At 43.0% G+C, this 19972-nt stretch overlaps 2 protein-coding genes and 1 pseudogene across 7 annotated transcripts; 2 read left to right on the top strand and 1 right to left on the bottom strand.

Annotated features, from left to right (window-relative positions):
• Nucleotides 1–31: 31 nt before the first annotated feature.
• Nucleotides 32–15996, top strand: LOC115133466 (endonuclease domain-containing 1 protein-like). 6 transcript variants are annotated; one of them, XM_029666726.2, is made up of 4 exons: nucleotides 32–889; nucleotides 12103–12447; nucleotides 12751–12954; nucleotides 13256–14015. In XM_029666726.2, exons 2-4 carry the CDS (start codon nucleotides 12148–12150, stop codon nucleotides 13658–13660), a joined length of 909 nt encoding a protein of 302 aa, XP_029522586.1. In that variant the 5' UTR covers nucleotides 32–889; nucleotides 12103–12147; the 3' UTR covers nucleotides 13661–14015. The 6 variants fall into 6 exon arrangements, with proteins under 6 accessions (XP_029522586.1, XP_064877931.1, XP_029522585.1 ...); XM_065021859.1 differs by lacking the exon at nucleotides 32–889 and adding an exon at nucleotides 1156–1450; XM_029666725.2 differs by lacking the exon at nucleotides 32–889 and adding an exon at nucleotides 1157–1360.
• On the bottom strand, nucleotides 2300–11653 carry LOC115133465 (perforin-1-like; annotated as a pseudogene).
• Nucleotides 15997–16834: 838 nt separating the features above from the next.
• Nucleotides 16835–19241, top strand: LOC115133468 (endonuclease domain-containing 1 protein-like). The gene is made up of 4 exons (XM_029666729.2): nucleotides 16835–17274; nucleotides 17740–17940; nucleotides 18184–18456; nucleotides 18758–19241. The coding sequence occupies exons 1-4, from the start codon at nucleotides 16981–16983 to the stop codon at nucleotides 18872–18874; spliced, it is 885 nt and encodes a 294-aa protein (XP_029522589.1). The 5' UTR covers nucleotides 16835–16980; the 3' UTR covers nucleotides 18875–19241.
• Nucleotides 19242–19972: the final 731 nt, after the last annotated feature.

Below are 19972 nucleotides of genomic sequence, written 5' to 3'. Positions count from 1 at the left end.
GATTTCCCTTCACTGGAACTAAGGGGCCTAGCCCGAACCATGAAAAACAGTCTCATACCATTATTCCTCATCCACCAAACTTTACAGTTGGCACTATGCATTGCAGCTTTATACCACTCCAGCCGACGCTTGGCATTGTGCATGGTGATCTTAGGCTTGTGTGCTGTTGCATGGCCATGAAAACAGTTCTTGTGCTGACGTTGCTTCCAGTGGCAGTTTAGAACTCGGTAGTGAGTGTTGCAACCGGGACCATTTTTACATGTTACACGGTTCAGCACTCGGAGGTCCCATTCTGTGAGCTTGTGTGGCCTACCACTTTGCGGCTGAGCCGTTGTTACTCCTAGACGAACTGACTTGTTGGAAAGGTGGTATGCTATGACTGTGCCAAGTTGAAAGTCACTGAGCTCTTCATTAAGGCCATTCTACTGCCAATGTTGCATGGCTGTGTGCTCGACTTTATACACCTGTCAGCAACAGGTGTGGCTGAAATAGCCGATTCCACTCATTTGAAGGAGTGTCCATATACTTTTGTGTATGTATGATGTATACAAAACAATACACTAAAATTCCCAAAATAAAAATAAAATAATATATAAATATTAGAACAAGCAATGTCAGCCATAAATATATATTTATTTGATGGTGTGTATAGACATTATTGGCAATATATGACTAGAAAAGGTGTGTACAGCAGTAGTTATATAGGATAGACCATGACTAGAATACAGTTTATACACTGAGTGTACAAAACATTAGGAACACCTTCCTAATATTGAGATGCAACCCGTTTTGCCCTCAAAACAGCCTGAAGTCATCAGGGCATGGACTGATGTTGAAGATGTTGAGAGAAGCCACGTTCTCCTATTTCATGATTTAGCCAGTGTTTCAGGTCAGTAAAGTGCAACAATACACTGAATACCACAATATAGTTTTGTAACATTCCTGTTGAAGTGAATGTAATGTTTTGAACAACATAGTATTGTAGCAATCCTTTGATCTAGAAAAAACGCATTAACTCCTGAACATTTTTATTTTTGAAAAAGACTCCTGACAATATCCCAAGTGTTTAGAGAATTGAATGTTGTAACTGTGATGTTTAAGAACTTTTGTAATTGTTGTACTGTAAAATGTTAGAAAAGCGGTTAGCTTTTGGCTGGCTCCGGTTAGCTTTTGGCTAGCTCCGGTTAGCTGTTTGTTAGCCCCGGTCAGTTGGTTGCTAGTTTAACAACAATGCAGCACGCGACTGAAGAGAGAGGAGACAACCAACTTGCTAGTTACAGCATCAGCGCACGCTCTGGAAAGAGAGTGGAAAGGCAGGTCACCAGTTATAGCAGCACGTCCCCTGAACTATTACTAAGAGGTAGGTGAGAAGCCTGATGAGGGTGAAAAGGTGATGAAGCGTACTTCATGAGCTGTAACCAAAAAACAACTGGCATTTGGAAAGTTTGAGGTGAGGGAGAAAGTGTTGTGGAACAAGTATTGTTAGCATTGTTAAGTATCTTGCTAGCTGGATCAAATTCTCCGTTAGCTAGCCAGAAAAATGTTGAGCCACATTAGCCAATTTAACTGATCAAATAATGTAGTTAATGACATTAGCCAATTTAACTGATCAAATAATGTAGTTAATGGTGAAAATTAGCTGGCTAATAAAGTCAGACAGCTAAAGTTAGCTAGTTAACATTAAAAAGAAAGGTGTCATTGTATATTGATGATTCATGTTTTCTTTTAAATCCACAAGTATAATCCCTCCACAAACTCAGAGGATCTAGATACTTTTTCTAACCTCTGGATTTAAACCAAATTATGATGAGTATACTATATAAATGCTACTTTTTATTACCGTGTAGTTTACCAATAAAATGCTCTGACCGGGATGTGAACATGCTCAGTATACATATCCCGAAAGAAAGAAATTCTCACTCCAATAAATTCTCGAAAGTTAGCAAAAATAGATAAGATCTTGCTACCATGGAAAGGAAATACCTGTCTATTTGTGGGGGAAAAATCACCCTGATCAACTCTTTACTCATATCACAGTTTACCTATTTGCTTATGGTTTTGCCTAAACCTAGCGACCTACTTTTTAAATTATATGAGCAAAAAAATATTAAATTTGATTTGGAATGGCAAGCCAGGCAAAATTAAAAGGGCCTATTTATATAATGAATATGAATTCGGAAGGCAGAAATGATTAAATAGTAAAGCATTAGACCTCTCACTAAAGGCATCAGTCATACAAAAGTTATACTTAAATCCGAAATGGTTATCTAGTAAATGACTAAGAATGTCTCACCCCATGTTCATGAATGGCCTTTTCACTTTATTCAGATTACAACGAAATCATCTCCAAAATATCGTTACTTTTAAACAAGCCATATAAAGTTGGTTGCAATTTCAGTTTAATCCACCTGAAAAATCAGAATAAATAATACCACAAATATTGTGGTTAAACTTAAATATACTAACATAAAAAATTTTGTTTAAGTATCCTCTTTGTAAATTATATCATAAATAGGACTGGTGGAGTTGTCACACATGCAGCTAACACAGACATGGAAATGTCTGCTCTACCCAAAATTACAACCAACTAATTGCAGCATTACCACAAAAATGGAAAAGGCAAGTGGAAGGGGGAAAAATGGAGGAACTTGTCTGTCGGCCCTGCATTAAAGACCAACATTGGTTACAGAAAATTGTGATAAAAAAATATATATATATACCAGTTTCATATAAGGACCAAAACAATGACAGTTGTGCCATATCTGTTGCAAAATAGTTGGGAAGTGATTTTCGATGTACCGATTCCATGGCACATGGTTTATGAATTGACACGCAAAACGACGCCTTATTCAAAACTTCAAATGTTTCTATTTAAATTATTAGACAAAATTCTTGCAACGAATAGAATGTTATATATATGGGGGATACAATCTTCCCAGTTCTGCAGATTTTGCTGCGAGGAGGCAGAGTCATTAGATCATTTATTTTGTTATTGTCCATATGTAGCTTGTTTTTTGTCACGGGTCCAGGAATGGCTGAAGAATTGCAACATTTACCTAGAGCTAATGCTGCAGATAGCACTACTGGGTGATTTGAAAAGTCATAGTCAATCGATCAATAATATAATTATTATTTTAGCAAAAATGTTTCATTTACAATCTGTTAACTATGAGAATAGAAAGGTTCAGTACTTTTGTGAAGCATCACAGCACAGTTGAAAAATATATGGCAAATATAAATCCAATAAGAGATAGATGGGAGGGGTTGAATGGAGCTAAAAGGTGGGACTAATAACAACAAGATAACAAATGTAAAACATATGGGGTCTGTAAAATGTATATAGGTTCAGAACTTTTGTGAAATAGCACAGTTACAAATATATGGCAAATAGAAATCAAACTGGATGGACATCAGAAATAGAGGAAGGCCAGGACTAAAAACAAACCAAATATAACTAACCAAATATAACTATTGTAAAATAGATTGTGCCTGTAAAATGTGTATAGTATGTTTTAGCTAGTAGTAGAAGCTTAAGTGTTATTGTTTATTAGTTTACTCCAATTAGGGGAGCGGTGTTAGGGTTTGCGGGGGAACAATAAAGGAAGGTATATTCAAAAAAGGATTGTAAATGTATGTACAGTTGAAGTGGGAAGTTTACATGCGCTAAGTTGACTGAGCCTTTAAACAGCTTGGAAAATTCCAGAAAATGATGTCATGGCTTCAGAAGCTTCTGATAGGCTAATTGACATAATTTGAGTCAATTGGAGGTGTACCTGTGGATGTATTTCAAGGCCTACCTTTGAACTCAGTGCCTCTTTGCTTGACATCATGGGAAAATCTAAAGAAATCAGCCAAGACCTCAGAAAGAAAATTGTAGACCACAAGTCTGGTCCAATTCCTGAAGGTACCATGCTCATCTCTACAAACAACAGTATGGAAGTATGAACACCATGGGACCACACAGTTGTCATACCGCTCAGGAAGGAGACGCGTTCCGTCTCCTAGAGACGAACGCACTTTGGTACGAAAAATGCAAATCAATCCCAGAACAACAGCAAATGACCCTGTGAAGATGCTGGAGGAAACGGGTACAAATGTATCTATATCCACAGTAAAACGAGTTATATATCGACAAAACCTGAAAGGCCGCTCAGCAAGGAAGAAGCCACTGCTCCAAAACCGCCATAAAAAAGCCAGACTACGGTTTGCAACTGCACATGGGGACAAAGATCGTACTTTTTGGAGAAATGTCCTCTAGTCTGATGAAACAAAAATAGAACTGTTTGGCCATACTGACCATCGTTATGTTTGGAGGAAAAAGGGGGTGGGGTGGCTTGCAAGCCAAAGAACACCATCCCAACCGTGCACTTCACAAAATAGACGGCATCATGAGGTAGGAAAGTTATGTGGATATATATTGAGGCAACATCTCAAAACATCAGTTAATTTTGGTCGCAAATGGGTCTTCCAAATGGACAATGACACCAAGCATACTTCCAAAGTTGTGGCAAAATGGCTTAAGGACAACAAAGTCAAGGTATTGGAGTGGTCGTCACAAAGCCCTGACCTCAATCCCATAGAAAATGTGTGGGCAGAACTGAAAAGGCGTGTGCGAGCAAGGAGGCCTACAAACCTCAGTTACATCAGCTCTGTCAGTAGGAATGGGCCAAAATTCACCCAACTTACTGTGAAGCTTGTGGAAGGCTGCCTGAAACATTTGACCCAAGATAAACAATTTTAAAGACAATGCTACCAAATACTAATTGAGTTTATGTACACTTTTGACCCACTGGGAATGTGATGAAAGAAATTAAAGCTGAAATAAATCACTCTACTATTATTCTGACATTTCACATTCTTAAAATAAAGTGGTGATCCTAACTGACCTAAGACAGGGAATTTTTATTAGGATTAAATGTCAAGAATTGTGAAAAACTCAGTTTAAATTTATTTGGCTAAGGTGTATGTAAACTTCCGACTTCAACTGTGTATCAGACAATTACACTGATAGAAGTGACAATCTATCCACAATATTAAAGCTGATCCACCCCCTAGGATTGATTTGTTTTATTAATAAAAAATAAAATATCAGATGAGTTAACGTTAGTACCCTAACCAATTCACTATAATATTAACTGGTATACGACTCCTTGCCGTTCTTCAAGATATAACATGTTAGTTGCTTACTGGACCCTGGAAATCTGTGTGAAATGTTATCTAGTTAACTAGCTAACAAACTATCTGTGAACTAATGTTTTCCCTCTACAGTATGTGGTTATGAGAGAATTAGGTGAAAGTGAGTTTAAGCTGGATGCCACTATAGAGGTGAAAGGAACACCACACACATTCCCTCTTTCAATACAGTGGATAAAACGGGGTATGCCAGGTGTGCTCTCTGACTGAAAGAAATCAATTATGTCAACAAAGGGTATCATGCTGGCACATTGTACACTTTCTGCCTGTGGACATTGTTATACAATGTAATAATGTGCAGTGTAGCCCAACGATATTGATTTTGTTGTGTTGAACTTGACAGTATGTGTGTCAGTGAGGGGGGATTATTACATGGTTTTACTCAGTGAACGTTATTTTTGCACACATGTAAGCCTTGTGCACTTGATCGATGTCTACTATAGTGGCCACTATAATAGAGCAAAAATAGAATGCCTGTTCCTTTCATTCTATTTTAAGATATCTTTTTCCCCAAGTGCAACGTTTAGATGTTAAAATTCTTCAGGATCGGTGGGTCCCCCACGGGACGGTTGAGCTAACGTAGGCTAATGCGATTAGCATGAGGTTGTAAGTAACAAGAAAGTTTCCCAGGACATAGACATATCTGATATTGGCAGAAAGTTTAAATTCTTGTTCATCTAACTGCACTGTAGCTATTACAGTGAAATAATACCATGCTATTGTTTGAGGAGAGTGCACAGTTATGAACTTAAAGTTATTAATAAACCAATTAGGCACATTTGGGCAGTCGTGATACATTTTTAACAGATATGCAATAGTTCATTGGATCAGTCTAAAACTTTGCATATACAGCAGCAGTGCTGTTTCCTCCAGCATCTTCACAAGGTCTTTTGCTGTTGTTCTGGGATTGATTTGCACTTTTCGCACCAAAGTACGTTCATCTCTAGGAGACGGAACTCTTCTCCTTCCTGAGCAGTGTAACGGCTGCGTGGTCCCATGGTGTTTATACTTGCATACTTTTGTTTGTACAAATGAACGTGGTACCTTCAGGCGTTTGGAAATTGCTCTCAATGATGAACCAGACTTGTGGAGGTCTACAATTGTTTTTCTGTGGTCTTGGCTGATTTACTTTGATTTTCCCATGATGTCAAGCAAAGAGGCACTGAGTTTGAAGGTAGGCCTTGAAATACATCCACAGGTACACCTCCAATTGACTCAAATGATGTCAATTAGCCTATCAGAAGCTTCTAAAGCCATGACATCATTTTCTGGAATTTTCCAAGCTGTTTAAAGGCACAGTCAACTTAGTGTATGTAAACTTCTGACCGACTGGAATTGTGATGCATTGAATTTTAAGTGAAATAATCTGTAAATAATTGTTGGAAAAATTACTTGTGTCATGCACAAAGTAGATGCCGTAACCGACTTGCCAAAACTAATTTAACAAGAAATTTGTGGAGTGGTTGGAAAACGAGTTTTAATGACTCCAACCTAAGTGTATGTAAACTTCACAGACTTCAACTGTAGACAGGTGTGTGCCTTTTCAAATCATGTCAAATCAATTGAATTTACCGCAGGTGGACTCCAAGTTGTAGAAACATCTCAAGGATGATCAATGGAAACAGGATGCAGCTGAGCAATTTTGAGTCTCATAGTAAAGGGTCTCAGTACTTATGTAAATAAGGTATTTCTGTTTTTTTATTTAATACATTTGCAAACATTTCAAAAAACCTGTTTTTGCTTTGTCATTATGGGGTATTGTGTGTAGATTGTTGAGATGTTTTTATTTAATACATTTTAGAATAAGGCTGTAACGTAACAACATTTGGAAAAAGTCGAAAGGTCTGAATACTTTCCGAAGGCACTGTATGTCAGTGTGTCATGTGCATGTTGAAAACACTGTCTTTAAACTAGCCTAGTGGTTAGAGTGTTGGGCCAGTAACGAAAGGTTGCTGGATCGAATCCCAGAGCTGACAAGATAAAAAATCTGTCGTTCTGCCCCTGAACAAGACAGTCAACCCACTGTTCCCCGGTAGGCCGCCATTTTAAATAAGAATTTGTTCTTAACTGACTTGCCTAGTTAAATAAAGGTTACATTTATATTTTTTTAAAGAACAAGCGATTAGAAATGTTATGCATTAAGGTTAGATAGGTAGACTAAGGTTTACAGTGCATATATTTTGATCACGGCTCACTGAGGGCAGGGTGATCATTATCCCTCTGCTTCACCAAGAAGGTCAAAGGGTCTGCTAGGGGCTGGCCCATCCGGATGTGAGCCAGCAGTTCCTGAGTCATATTCAGGGCGTTGCGGGAGGTATAGAGGTAAGAGAGGTCAGAGTTCATCCCGGAAGGGGCGTACTCCCCACAGGTGTGGCCCCGAAGCCCTGGGGCGCAGTCGACCTTGTAGGAGTAGAACAGGCTGCCGTGACTCATGGGACACATATCGTCGTGAATCCCAGCTTTGATGGGCTGGACTTTGCATTCCCCCAGGAGTTCGTTCGACCAATTGTCTTCATCGTATACAGTGAACTTGAGCTCGCTGGCCAGGGAGAGCTTGACTGTCCCAAATTTGAAGACCTCCTTCCACATGGGGTTGTCGTTGTTATGGATCACCCTGGTCTGCTTGACGTCTTTTCCCATGAGCACCTTGACGAAGCAAACCAAATCAAACTTTATTGAAAGCTACAGTATGTGATTAGAAAAAAGACAAAACGAGGTCCCCGTCACTTGTTTTAGTATGCAGCTCGGGTATGGGGCTAGGGAGATGTAACCGTTGTCAAATCCTAGACTGTAGCTTTAAAGTGCACTTGAAAACAAACTTCATAGTCAATTAAAATTTGAAAATAAAAGAGATGAATAATACCTTGACAAAGCCGTCGGTCTGGGAGGTGGTGTCTCCCCAGAGGTCCCTGGCTTTCTTCACGGTGACAGTAAGGTGAGCCAAGCCCTTCTCCTGCGGGCAGCATTGGCTGGTCATCTCCTTACTGGTCTGGCACACACACTGACAGGAGTCATGGGTACTGGACCTGGAGCTTCCCTTGCACTTCCCAGAGCAGTGCTTGAACAGGGCGTGTTTCAGGATGTAGTCCTCCACGGCCTTCTTCAGCCCCGCCCTCTTGCTGGCCTTTTTCACCAATAGGTGGAGAGGATGGAGAGAGTAGTTGATGATATCAGGTATGGTTTTCAGGCTACTTGCCCAATCAGCGAAGGCCTTGGAGTTTTCACCAATCTTGGAGAAGAGCAGGTCGGGCGTTCCGTCCGTCTGTCCCCCCACCACCTCGGTAAACCTGTATGTTTGTTGTTTATCGGCAGTCATGTTTTGTCTTACATGAGGACATTATTGGAAATGTGTTTTTTTTATAAGTCTTGTATAATGCCCATTAATCCCACCAAAAATCGCTAACATTTCTGAAATCGATCAAACCTCTCGTTGAAGGTACTGCTGAAGGTGTCACTGGTGTTACGTTTTTTGAGGTCAGTCTTGCAGAACTTTGTCTCTGCATTGGCTTCGGCTGTTCCGCAATTGGTGGCGACAGAGGCCTCGGCCTCCAGGCAGTCCTTGATCTCGTTCTCGTTGTAACCATTGACGGCCGCCTAGGTTTGGGTTTATTAAAACATCTTGGTACATATGCAGACTCTTAAATAAAATGTGATGTCATACAATCAAATTAAAAACAGAACTATATATAATCTGCCTAAATACATGAACACATCTTCAATAAGTTGTACACCACAAATAGGCATACCACTATCAATAATGAGAATGTCATTTGCAGAGTTTGAGAAGTCTTACCTTGCACACGCGCAGTGAGGTGACGCCCTTCACCCGCCCCCCCAGTTTAACCTTCCGGATATAGTGGGTACCGAAGGTCGCGAGGAAACGATTGTAGTCAGCCTTGGTCTGGTCGGTGTAGAGGGGGGCAGGATGCCCAGGGAGCGAGAGAACTCGGGGTGCAGGGGAGGGTCCTCTATCAGGCGGTAACTGAGGAAGAAACCCAAGATAGAGAATAGACTACTTTGTTATCTTTCTGTAAATGGTTTTGTCATTTTGTGGCCTTTTTGAGGGGTGCATCAAAGTCCCTGCCTAAAAGTAGGCCTATCTATGGGGATAGAAGTTTGACTATTTTCAAGAAGTCTAATTCAATAACAATGTGGCTACAAATTGTCAACAAAACACATTATGTAGTTACAATTGAAACAGGATATTCTATCGCAAAATAACTATTCTTTAACACCCCAGAGTGTGTGCACAACTATTATAATCTAGTGTATACCTTACTATAGCCTATAGAGGGCAGTGTTGGCTATATAAAGGAAGGTGAACTTTCTAATACAAGTGAAGTTATTATATTCATAGAAGTAATAGGTAACCTGTAATAGGAGCAGTGTATATCCTGTTTGATGAAGCTGTACTTGTCCTTCTTGGACTGGCTCATCACCGTCTTGGCAGCTCTGGAGTGGGTACCCCCCACCATGGCCGACCCATTAGCGTTGGGGATATTAACGTCCAGACCAATCTGCCAACTGCCGTCCACCTATATATATACACATCGGTGGTGGATTAAGTGAGTTTACCCCATAATGGGATTCTTATTTCTATTAGTAGTATTATACATTTGATTAATATTTCTATATATTATTAGTCTTATTATAAAATGCTTAATATATCAATAATTATTTTCTGTAGTAGTAGTTATAATTATAGTAGTAGTAGTTGTTATAGTAGTAGATGTAGTTGTATTGGAAGTAGTAGCCGTATTAGTAGTAGCTGTAGTAGTTGTAGTAGTATTACATCTGTCTGGCTGCTGCTCACAAACGACTCGCTGGAGTCGAAGACAATGCTGGACAACTTCATGTGACACTGATGCAAGGGACGCCAGTCCACCACAGCTGCGGGCAGCCTCTGAGTCTGGCCCTCCATGAAAGGGTTAACACAGAGGGTACAGGCTCCATTTGGGGTCTTCCAGTTGTCCACATCAACAACATAGGCCTGCTTGCGCTCCATGGTGACAATGTTGAAACCCTCGCCCGCCAGGTTGGTACCAGGAGCTGACATGGCAGCCTTGCACCTTGCTGGCCGGCCCGTGGTGCACGAGGGCTGAACGGGGGTCAGCCACCATCCCCACAGCCATAGCAGGGTCACCAGAGTAGTCTGTATGCCTGGAGAGGAGGAGGTAGATATTCAATTCAATAGAGTGTTCTTTAATATTGAACCAAAATCTAAAGTTGTCAGACATTTTCAGACTTCAAAAGTAGTCTAGTGTTAAGATATTGTGGTGCTATTTTGACTGAAACACATAAGAGTGTTACTGTATGTGCCAGAGATTTGTATTGCGAAAGCTCAGTTAATTCAAGAGTCTATATGCCCCCGTGAGAGACCGGCGTTCGCTACCGGAGTCGACTTCTTCAACTGCACATCTCTTATCTGTCTCCCTACTCACTTCATCTGTAATAATCTCCATTAAACAGTACAAGGCGTAGGGTGATTGGACTGCTGCTCCCCTAAAAAAGTTAGGAAAGGGAAAAAACGACAAAAGAAAAGAAAGTATTGTTTTCTTTTGGAATGACTATAGAGCCCACCCAGGCCAACCGCTGACCCAGGGACCCCCACCCAGGCCAACCGCTGACCCAGGGACCCCCACCCAGGCCAACCGCTGACCCAGGGACCCCCACCCAGGCCAACCGCTGACCCAGGGACCCCCGCCCAGGCAAACCGGTAACTCAGGGACCCCCACCATGGTATTATCAGCTAAATAGCAAGGAGAAGTAATCAACATTTAAAAATGAATAGATTTGATTTGTATTATTTGGACCTTTTCACATTATAATTGGAAGTGTAAAATACATAGTCTATTAGCTAAAAAGGTAACTCCAAACACATTTTCACTAATATCAGCTGGTTAAATAAAGGTTAGCCATGTGTTTTGGTAAAAATGAGTCAATCTGTATTGCTGAAGTGCTACAGGTTGTGTGATAGAAATGTAAAGGTAATTTCCCATTGAGCCGATATATGTAGCGTTTACCGTGAATGCAGTCTCCGCTAAACGCGGCACCATTGCCTTTGCACTTGCAGCGACTAGTATACTAGGTGCTTTTTCATAGCCCATGTCAGATACTTTGACTATCATTTCTCTGTAATTAGCTCCAATTAGTGCAATTTGCTCAATATTAGGGTTTGATAAATAAAGTTGACATCATTAGAAAGAATATATTATCATAGTTTCTACTGTATGTATGTAATTCAAAATGTGTTTATTCTGTTGTTGCTAGCGATATATAAAAAAAAGATGTGCGGACCCCCTGCAGTATCTCCATGGAACCCCAGTTGAATAGCCCTGATATAGAGTAACCTCTTACCTGACATATCAATCACAATCTCTTGGTAATGATGAGGTTGATGAAAATCAACTCCTAGAACAATGGAGCGTCCTGACCTGTCTGTCTGTGTGATGACTGACTGAAGGAATCACTATGTGGGATGTATTTTTGTTGTTGTTGCGGTCAAGGCTTTGTTTATATAGACGGGGCCTGTAGTTTTCTTTGGCTATATATAGTATACCACCACAAGCTGTTGCAATGTGTGTTGGTGTGAAAGTGGATGTTTACTTACGAGAAACACTTCACAGACAGATGGATGAATGTCTCATGGCACTAGAAAACAAGATTAGGCCCAGTTTCCACTTAACACTAGACTACTTTTGAAGTCCTCTCACCCATGTGCTCCTGCTCTCCATGATTAGCCAACCACGCATCCAATCAAATCAGTCCTATGCATAGCCACTTTGCATACAGAGCCATTTCCTTGCTTTGGCAGTCAACCTCCCTCTGTGCTGTGTGGACTGCATCTGGTACTGAACCCTACAGTAGTCTACTCCTGGATGTATAAACAGCCTTCCCTATTCCTCCTAGTACTGCCACCACCCTCTCCGCTGTAGGGTCTGTACCCAGGCTAAGATGCGTCCATTGCGGGTCTACCTGCTGGCCCTCCTCCTGTTGGCAGGGATCTGGCTGTCTGGTGCCAGTGTATCCGACAGCTTTAGAGACTGCAGACAGTTTTTCTACATGAGGGCAGCACCAACAGGCATCGACGGGACCAGGGACAGCCTCAAGAGGATCTGCCAGCGCTACGGGGACAAGGCGCGCTACGCCACCCTGTACGACGGCAGCCGTCGCCTGCCCCTCTACTCAGCCTACACCTTTAAGAAGAACGACGGGAAGAAGAGGATGGACACGCCCTGGATGTACGAGCCACAGGTAGAGATCTGTTATCGTGTCACATCATCACAGCAGGTAGAGAGAGATCTTCAGCAGCAACGTACTGTGATACTCTCATGCAATACCGCAGTATTCTCCTGCAATAACAGTCCCATCTTAATGACTTACCAGCCAATGCATTGGGGGTCCTGTCTTTTTCATGAGGGCTTGCTTTTTCTCCACCTAAACTAATTGTCATCTAACCACTCTTACTATCTAAATTCAACTTTTCAAAAACCTATTTTTACAAACTATCTCATCTGTCATTAAATCATCACCCCCCCCCCCCCAATCACTCCACAGCTGGTGTCTGGGAATGAGGGTGGGAACATGAAGGTGCTGCCCCCTAGTGATGACCCGGAGCCTCTGATACAGGAGAGCCAGGTGGTGCTGGAGGACTACTCAGACGCCGTGGAGTACTCCCGAGGCCTGCTCAACCCAGACCAGCACCAGGCTGACCCAGACGATAAGGCCTCCACCTACACCCTGACCAACGTGGTACCCCAGGTCAGCCATTTTGTTATCAAATATGTATTTTGAATGGTTTTGGGACGTTATAAATCATGTTATAATTAAGCAATAAGGCCCGAGAGGGTGTGGTATATTGGCCATATACCACAAACCCCTGAGGTTCCTTTTTGCTATTAAAAACTGGTTACCAACATAATTAGAGCAGTAAAAATAAATGTTTTGTCAATCGGTCTGATATACCACGGCTGTCAGCCAATCAGCATTCAGGGCTCGAACCACCCAGTTTCTAATCCTATTTAGAATTGAATGTTAATGTTAGCTAATGTCCTGGTACCAGATCACAGACTTCCTGGAAGAGACCTGGAGCTCCTATTTGGATACTGTGCGCCGCCGCCTCAATAACTTCTGCCGCGGAAAGCAGTCCTACGTGGTAACCGGGGTGACAGTCTCCGGGGCGACCATACGTCGGGGGAACGAGGACCGCATGGGGATCCCCAAACACGTGTGGTTGGCTTACTGTTGCCCACGGTTCGACCGTAACTCTCCCTACGAGGTGCGTTTCATGTTCCCTAGCTATGGTGCCTATGCACTGAATGAACAGGAGGACCATGGAGTCACGGAGGTGCCTTTGAAGACACTGGAGAGCTTCCTGAAGAAACAAACGGACATGGATAGTAATCTGGCTATCTTCTACGAGGACTGTGTGTCAGAGAACACCTTCAAAAAGAAAAGGAAGAGATAGGCCTGTGTGTGTGTGTCTGTTTTTAGTTTTTTTACTGTAATGGGGGTGTAAATTGACCAATTGAAGGAAGTTTTATTTTATTCACATTTTATACTCTTACAAAGTAACTGTCAATAATTGTCATGCACAACCAATCAACTGAACTGAAAATACAACAAAAAGCTCTCGTCTGTCTCAAACGTGTGAGAAACCACATCACGAAGCAACACTTTTCTTCACACCTCATAGAAACGCTCTGAACAAAGTGTGCTGCATGGAACTTAAACCGACAGGACTACAGTATACTGCTTCAATGAAAGTACCATAGTAAGCTACAGCTGTAATGTTGTAACGTAATAAAAAAGATTCTGTTCAATGTAGTTTCACAGCCAATATTTGCATGGAATATGGGACATACGCGGTGCAGTGTAAAAACAATGGTAGAGGCATGGTGCATGAGTCGACTAGGACTCACTGCAGCTAACCACACGTCCATGGTAACCCAATGCTTGCACACAGATAGCGCTGGATGAATGAGAGTCACTTCTTTGCATACTATCAGTGGGTTTATGGTTCTCACCAGTTCTATTCTACAGTTCTAAAACACTGTTCTCAGACCTGCTGAAGAAATCATGACATCACCTACTCTGGAAGCCCTCCCTTCATCTCACCTCCTACCCTCCATCCTTCCTTCCCTCCCTATTCCCTCCTCCCATTCTCCTTCTCTCGTCCATAGCCACACTAACCGTCCGGTGCAGGTACAGACAGACAGGATAGTGTATCCACACCGCACTATGTTGCTGTCCTGTGTGCTCCTGGCTCTGGCCCTGCTTCCTCTACCTCCCCCAGTAAACTCCAGCGTGGACTCCTCCTTCAGGGAATGCAGCCAGTTCCTGTACAGGGGCCTGGCCCCAAGGGGCCTCCAGGGGACTCGGGGCCTCCAGAAGGTTTGCCAGCATTACGGGGACAAGGCGCGCTACGCCACCCTGTACGACCCAGCAGGCAGGATCCCCCTCTTCTCCGCCTACACCTTTAAACGATCCAATGGTGAGAGCAGGGAAGGTCTGCCCTGGATGTACGAACCACAGGTAAGGGCCTAGACTTGTTTTGTTTGTTACTAACTATACTGATAGGCCTCTCTGGTGGAGATCAAGCATCTCCATGGTCTACACAGACAAAGTCATAGAGACACAATGGTCTGTTCTATTGAAGTCTGTGGTCAAAACAAACTGAAGAAGAGTCGGTGAGTCGTTCAAAGAATAGACAGTCTGCTACAGTGGGGAGAATAGGGCTTTAAGGCGATACGTAGACAGTAGAGCACATTGAAACATTCCCTCTAGTGCTCTGACCTGCTGGTTTACTAGTCTTGATAAGCATGACGCACAATGAAATTGCCCTCACAATGAACAGCTTTCGCTGTGACAAAGTCTAGGTAGTAGATACACATTGTCACATAGTATTAACAAACGATATTCCTGTTCACATTTTCTATCTGAAATGATTTGTTGCACTCTACCCCTCTCTCGCTCTCCTCTTGGCTCATATACTGTGTTGTACCTATTTTCTGTCTGTGTAATCACACGCTGACATCGCTCTAACCCTCTTCCATCTCCTCCTTTCTCCTCCAGCTGTCCCTTGGCTCTGGGACGGGTAACATGCAGCCCTTCCCCGGTTCTCCCTCCAGCCTCCTGGCCCTAGAGGAGAGCCAGGCGGTGCTGGCCGACTACTCCGACGCAGTCGTCTACGAGCGTGGCCAACTGAACCCCGACCAGCACCAGGCCAGTCCTGGGGACAAGGCCTCGACCTACACCCTGACCAACGTGGTTCCCCAGGCTAAGGAGTTCCTCCACCACCACTGGCTACCCTACCTGGAGGGCATCCGCAAACGCCTCAACAACTATTGTCGCGGAACGGCTTACATCATCAGTGGCGTCACAACCACTGGGAACACCATCCGGAGAGGTAACGTTAACCGGGTGGGGGTACCCAAACATCTGTGGACAGCCTACTGCTGTCCTGATTTTGATCTCAGTGCGCCGTATGAGCTCCGGTACAAGTTCCCTACTTACGCAGCCTACGGGCTTAATGACGTGTTAGATAACGCGGTCACGGAGACGTCGACGAAGAGCGTGGAGGCGTTGGTGAATAGAGAGATGGCTGTGGATCAGGACTTTCAGCTGTTCAATGGAAACTGTGTCCCTGAAGTGTGAACGGATATGAGAGTGAATGTCAAGAGACAATCTTTAAAAGCGAGAGAGAGATCGAGGGAGATGTTCCTGCCACTGAAAATATAAATGATATGGTGATATTTATGAAATTACTAACCAATAAAGCTATCATTATACATTTATGTTTAATTCATTGTTTGTCTTCATTTAATCCATGACAATATTAATACCACAAAACACCAAATTAGCCCACATATCAAGAGTTTCCATTCACCAATCACTTGATCCTATGCCCAATACACACATGTGCAGACAAATACACTTCAATGACCTTTACTAGCAAATGGGTCGTTGACAGACACATTCAAAGTAATTCACTCATGTCATTGAGGTACATGACCTTCTTTTCCACTTTAAAGGGAAATACGAATTTGCTGCAAGGGCTCTTTGATTTCCCACTGCCCGAGTCCCACATGTCGCCAACACAACGTTACATGGTCACGCAGCATAACAAGAACATCATCTATGAGTCCAGTAACCAGATTCTGCTAGGATGAGATTGAACCTATCACATGCTGTATAACCACAAACACAGAGGAACTTGTCACCTCAGAGCGAGCTCAGCTGAATGTGGTTTCTGTTCTAATTCTCTAGTACTCTTCAGAAAAAAAACACTTGATTAGGGACCACTCGTTCTGGAGTGACAGTCTTCTGTCATCAGTCACTAGAAGTTTCAATCCAGCGGAGTCCAGCCATACCACCAGGGCCACCAATAGCAAAACCCATCAGGTTTTGGCAATAGCCTAGCCTGGTCCCAGGTCTCTTTGTGCTGTATTGCCAACTTCTATAGTTGTTGTCATGCCAAAGACGATAAGGATTGGCAATACGGCACAAAGACATCTGGAACCAGGCTAGCAATGATATCTTTATTTCAATAGAACTCAGGTTGTCAATGATAGGCGGCTAAAGTCAGCTGATAGAGAAGGTGTGCATGGCTTTGCATAATGAGCCCAGATTAGGGAGCGCTAATGCTGACACACAGGTGTACCTCTCATTCAGAGCTGCTGGCACCAAGAACTCAGGGCAGGTACAGAAACACACACAAGTACTAAGAGGGACAGAAAGACCGAGGGGAAACCAAGAGAGACAGAAAGACAGACTAGCTAAGTCACCATGGCTCCACTCTGGGCACAGGCCTTCCTTCTGGTCACCATGGTGATGACGGATGTCCAGGGAACGGTGGAGAAGGAGCTCTCTCCAGAGTGCAGGGAGTTCCTGTACATGGGGACGCCACCCGTGGGCCTGGAGAACCACTCGCTCCAGAAGATCTGCCAGCGCTACAACAACAAGCCGCGCTACGTCACGCTGTACGACACGGCCAACCACGTCCCCATCTACTCCGCCTACACCTTCAAACGCTCCGACGGGGAGAAAAGGGTGGACGTGCCCTGGATGTACGAGCCACAGGTAACCTGGAGACATTTCAAGTCAATAGTTGCATCCCAAAAGGCTACCTATCCCCTATTTAGTCCATTACTTTTGACAAAGGTAGTGCACTACATAGGGAGCCATTTGCGGTGCAGCCACTGTAATGCCAGTCCAGTGGATTAATCCATATTGATTGGCTCTCACTAGTATATCATAAAGTATGTTTTGCCATCGCTTTTGAAAGAATGTAGCGCTAGCTTCACTCTTTATATCATTTAAATGGAATTCAATAACACAAAGCCAATACTCTATGGTCATCATGAAAATTACAGACTGCTGCACATCCTTTCATAGGCTAATATTTGAATGATCATAAAGTCTCCTTTTGACAGCGAGCAAGCGTTTCAAAACGTAGTCTATTCATTAATCTCATATCCATATCTACGACACTATTTATCGCTCCTTCATGCTCGCTCATTGTTTGTTTGCTTGTCTCCCACCCAGCTGTCCACAGTTTCTGACACCAGGGAGATGCAGGCGTTCCCGCGCGGCTACATGCACAGGAACTTTGAGGACGCCCAGGCCATCCTGGACGACTACACCAACGCCGTCCTCTACGAGCGTGGCCACCTCAACCCTGACGAGCACCAAGCCGACCCAGACGACAAGGCCTCCACCTACACTCTGACCAACGTGGTGCCCCAGGTCCGCCATTTTGTTTTCAAGTTCTTCACTTAAAATTGTACTGTCACATTATGTATTGAACAAAAAAATAACAGTGGGGTAATGGACTGAGATACTTTACTAAATACTGAGATACATTTTATTTAAATGAAATGAAATTAAAATCCCAGTCAGAAATCATTTCATACCTAAGTAAAATACCAACACCAGCTTTAGCAACCAATAAACAGAGGCACCTGTGTATGAAGTAACACTGCCTTTAAGGTCAGAGAGTTCAGCGCTGGCACCTGGAAAGAGCAGGAGCACGTGATCCGCAAGCGCCTCAACAACTACTGCCACGGCACCGCCTACGTTGTCACCGGAATCACCACCTCAGGGAACATGATCCGGCGCCATAACATTGACCGCGTGGCGGTCCCGACGTACCTGTGGTCGGCCTACTGCTGTACGGACTACGACCACAACGCGCCGTACGATGAGCGCTACAAGTTTCCGGCGTTCGCCCACTACGCCCTCAATGAGAAGGAGAACAACCAGGTAAATCTAGAATAACAATAGATTTATTTTATATAGTGCCTTTCATTACAAATAAAATCTCAAAGACGCTTTAAAAACAAACAAAACTAATGTAGCAATCTGGCAGGTCTTGGGCGATGGCTTAGTGTCGTCTACTCTCATATACTGTTATATCACATACAATAACCCCGCAAGACATGGGTCCCGAAAGGGGACTTGACACGTAAATAAAAATATGAATTTGTTTGTTCATTCACTCACTCACACAATCGTTAATTTATTCATTCATCATTTTTGTTCCGTTCGTTCATTCATCCAACAGGTCCTGGAGCTGTCCATCAAGAAACTGGAGGAGTTCCTCCAGAGGTCCACCTTCGTGGACAAGAACTTCCAGATCTTCGTGGACGACTGTGTCCCGCCTGCCTTTGCTCTGCATTAGGTCCCCTGGTCTCTCAGTGGACTTGCCTCCCCCAAACCACAAGACCTTACATTTCATTTACACTTCCTGCAATGGAAACAAGTAGTCAACAATATAGCAGTCTTCTTCAATTGCTGTTATTGATAGATTGATTCATGTTTTTTTCCCCCCTCTCCAAATACTTTCTGAATAGATCATGTAGGCCAAAATGATGTTTCCATCTGTGTCTGCTTACATAAAGTTCATCTTATGACATAAAATGGGTTCTATAACGTGGCATTAGCAAGATTCTTATTCAGAGCAACATTCAGTTTGTGCGTGGGAGGGGTGTCATGTGACCTGTGAAGAAAATAACATACCAGCTCAAATAAAGTACAACATGACAATAGAGGTTGTGGTTTAGTCCTATGGTTGGTTGTGCTCTACTCTAGAAATATGAGAATGTGGTTGACATCCCCTTAGGCAGATGTTTTAACACCTTGCACTACCCTCCTGTGGTTTTCAACAGGAAATGTGTAAAACAACTGTTCGATCTAGAAGAAAAAGAAATGCACACCTATTAAGACAAGGTGCTGGCTAGCGGAGTAGAAACTTGAAAATAAAAGAAAACCGCACACTCTTGGAGCTCAGATGCAAAAAAATTAATACCAACGTTTCGACAGCCAAGCTGTCTTCATCAGGGTATAATCACAAACACTGCGGGATGACTCGTTTATATAGTGTCAAAAGACACAGGTGTCTGTAATCATGGCCAGGAGTGGCCTAATATCATTGGTTAATAATCAAATATTAAAATGACATATTAGGCCACTCTTGGCCGTTGGTACGTTGGTATTACGTTTTTTGCATCTGAGCTCCAAGAGTGCGGTTTTCTTTTATTTTAAAACAACTGTTCAAACAGGTCTTACAACTAGCAAAAGGCGTTGCTACTTGTGTCACTGAAGTTCCTGGATGGAATGTGGTTTTTCTATACGTCCACAGCACAGGAAGCTGCTGAGGGGAGGACGGCTCATAATAATGTCTGGGACGGAGCAAATGGAATGGCATCCAACACATGGAAACCATGCGTTTGATTTATTTGATACCATTCCACTAATTCCGCTCCAGCCATTACCACGA

Source organism: Oncorhynchus nerka, linkage group LG8 (genome assembly GCF_034236695.1).
Source record: "Oncorhynchus nerka isolate Pitt River linkage group LG8, Oner_Uvic_2.0, whole genome shotgun sequence".
Classification (NCBI taxonomy): Eukaryota; Metazoa; Chordata; class Actinopteri; order Salmoniformes; family Salmonidae; genus Oncorhynchus; species Oncorhynchus nerka.
The sequence above is the reverse complement of the archived record's forward strand: the minus strand, read 5'-3'. Positions and strand labels throughout refer to the sequence as shown.

What these genes read in the sequence shown, in the direction of transcription:
- LOC115133466 (XM_029666723.2), top strand. Translation starts at nt 14,272, where the DNA reads ATGACATCACCTACTCTGGAAGCCCTCCCTTCATCTCACCTCCTACCC. An exon ending in CCTGGATGTACGAACCACAG is followed by an intron (nt 14,728 to 15,267) that starts GTAAGGGCCTAG and finishes TTTCTCCTCCAG; the next exon opens with CTGTCCCTTGGCTCTGGGAC.
- LOC115133468 (XM_029666729.2), top strand. Translation starts at nt 16,981, where the DNA reads ATGGCTCCACTCTGGGCACAGGCCTTCCTTCTGGTCACCATGGTGATG. An exon ending in CCTGGATGTACGAGCCACAG is followed by an intron (nt 17,275 to 17,739) that starts GTAACCTGGAGA and finishes TCTCCCACCCAG; the next exon opens with CTGTCCACAGTTTCTGACAC. An exon ending in TGACCAACGTGGTGCCCCAG is followed by an intron (nt 17,941 to 18,183) that starts GTCCGCCATTTT and finishes ACTGCCTTTAAG; the next exon opens with GTCAGAGAGTTCAGCGCTGG.